Source organism: Montipora capricornis, chromosome 9, assembly GCF_036669925.1.
Source record: "Montipora capricornis isolate CH-2021 chromosome 9, ASM3666992v2, whole genome shotgun sequence".
In the NCBI taxonomy this organism is placed as follows: domain Eukaryota; kingdom Metazoa; phylum Cnidaria; class Anthozoa; order Scleractinia; family Acroporidae; genus Montipora; species Montipora capricornis.
In genome coordinates, this window is record NC_090891.1 from 44,453,309 (window position 1) to 44,455,808 (window position 2,500).

The following is a 2,500-nucleotide window of genomic DNA, read 5'->3' on the forward strand; positions in this document are numbered from 1 at the left end:
AGCTCTTTTAAAGATCTTTTTCCCCCTCCACTACTAAATTGTGGAATGATATCAGTTTAGACATACGTTACCTCAATTCTATTGGCTCTTTAAAAGGAGCTTTACCATTTAATGTACCGGGGTAATGTACCTTGTATTAATATAGTCTTTACAATTTTGCTTATTGACAGGAAAAATGCATATATTCACACTCGACTGCGTTTACATGCTTATCCCCTCAACTAGTATCTTTTTAAAATAGGGTGTAGAGAATCTCCAGTGTGTTTATGTGGCTTTCAATTTCGAAGCGAGCCCTCTCGATGAGCACTGTTAGTCTTAGGGCCAAGTTAATTTGCCAATAAATATGTTTAAGTATATTTATTTCCCTCAGGGTCTAGAATATTATCTTTTCACCAATACAAGTACTGATAGCCTTATGCTAATTTTCCCAATTTTGAGTCGCCACGAACATGCCAACGTTTTCGAATGTAGTTCGTTTCCTACCTTTGTTCTGGCCTCTTTTGATTTTTATAACAATCTTGACCCCATATATCATAGCAGTATCTCTGGGACATGTTTATCCATTTTTACCGACCATCAGCAAAGCGGCAGCCTATCAACCTCAGAATTCCATCTTTGGCCTTCTAATGGCGTCTCTTGCATTATGTGGCTCGCTGACTCTGTTTTGTAGGTATATTCAACTGGACGGTATTCAAGACTACTCAGTCGACGAGAGTATTTTACGAAGAGTGCGGCTGTTGAACAAGGTGTCGGTGCCATTTGCAGTTGGAAGTTTCGTGGGTGTCCTGATAGTGGCGAATTTTCCCTCTCCATTAAGTGAGGTATGCCAACTTAAGGTAGTATCGAAAACGAAGACCTAAGCACGAAGCACTCTAAGAGCCTGTTTATATGAGGCGAGCCAATCCGGTTAGGCAGGTTGGCCCGCTTTGCCGAGTTCTTGGCTAATGCTTATTTTCTTTGGTCAAAGCTCTGTTCGTTTATATGAGAAGGCGCCCTGGCCCGCTTGCCGAGATCCCGGTCTGAGCTGCCGAGACGTCGACAAGCCGGGCTTAAAATTTCTCATATAAATGGTCCAGCCCGGTTTGCCAGGATGAAAAATTTTCATGACACGTGAGTTGCCTTGAAAACAAGAAATCAAACGTTTAAAAACCCATGAATGAGGGGGTAGTTTCTGAAGAAACTGTGGTGCTGCGTCGGTGGGGAAGTAGTATACAAAAATTTGGTTTTATGAACGGAGTTGATAATGTAAATTGGCCACCGTACAGAGATTCTAAAAGCTTTTAGATTCTAAAAGCTTTTAGAATCTCTGTACGGTGGCCAATTTTAGATTCTAAAAGCTTTTAGAATCTCTGTACGGTGGCCAATTTACATTATCAACTCCGTTCATAAAACCAAATTTTTGTTTAAAAACCCACACAGATAAATTTACTTCTCCTTGACCAAGTTTCAAGGTCCAGCGAGCATCCATTGCTTAGAAACAGCGAAAAATATTCAAATTTTCAAAACCCTTCGAGGCTTGCTTACAACGAATTTTGACACGGCTGGTCAACCGGTTATCTGTTTGGCCATCACCGGAGTTTGAGCGTGACTGATGCTGGAGAAGTGTGATTTTATCGGCGAAATGTGAGGTAAGCTAGAAATTAGTTCCCAGCCTTTCCTTTATTTAGGTACGAGTCGGACAACCCGGGAATTTGAGAAGTCGCTTAAATCGTATTCAATCAGGCAAATAACCACATAAAAACCGAGAAAGTCACAACGACAATAAAGAAAAGAATTTTTATTGAGAACTTTTGCGGGTAAATATCTTTTTCAGTTTGTTATCGAGATTCCCATACAAATCCTTAGAATTTTTTTACCCTCCGAGTCTGGGCCGCCTGTGGCGTATATTCCCCACAAGAACTCCAATTTCAGTCGGAAATCCTCTTAATTTCGAAAAACAAACGAAGATGTGCCTTTCGTAGCTTCCACATGTTCCTTTTTTTTACTGGGTTGCCAGTATGGCAATCCCAGTCGGAAAATGGGTAATATTTCTCTGTTTTATTATGCTTTTATTTTTTCCGTGTCGGTAAAAGTCTTGCCTGCCACTCCCCTCCTAAGTGGTGTCTTTTTGCATAGAGTCTTTTTTGCGTATTTTGTTAGGTTTGCGGGGGTTGGGGTAATGCGTATATTTCTCTGGTGCACACAAGAGAACATTTAATTAACCTGAAATGGCGCTGAAAGTCATTGTAACGCGAATGGCGTTTTAGTGGATCTTTAAACAAAATATACCCTCATGGAGCTCAAGAATGGAACGTCAATTGGATGAACAATATAACAAGAAGGGCGGTGAAAAATAAATATCTGGAACTTTAAAGCGACGAGTAATGGTCTTCGACAACAATTTCATTTTTCACCGTTGGATATCAAGTGCGCTTTGTTTCTAATATTTTACTAACTTGGTATTATATACAGCACTAAAATCAAATGTCAATTTTTTTATGGATTTAACAAACATTGAAGG

At 39.9% G+C, this 2,500-nt stretch overlaps 1 protein-coding gene across 1 annotated transcript in view; it reads left to right on the plus strand.

Moving 5' to 3' along the window:
* Nucleotides 1-435: 435 nt before the first annotated feature.
* Nucleotides 436-2,500, plus strand: part of LOC138015448 (DNA damage-regulated autophagy modulator protein 1-like) — a 9,659-nt gene continuing 7,594 nt past the window's right edge. The window contains exon 1 of the mRNA XM_068862517.1: nt 436-821. Within this exon, the coding sequence (XP_068718618.1) occupies nt 450-821 (372 nt within the window). The 5' untranslated portion in view covers nt 436-449. The remainder of the gene's footprint in view (nt 822-2,500) is intronic.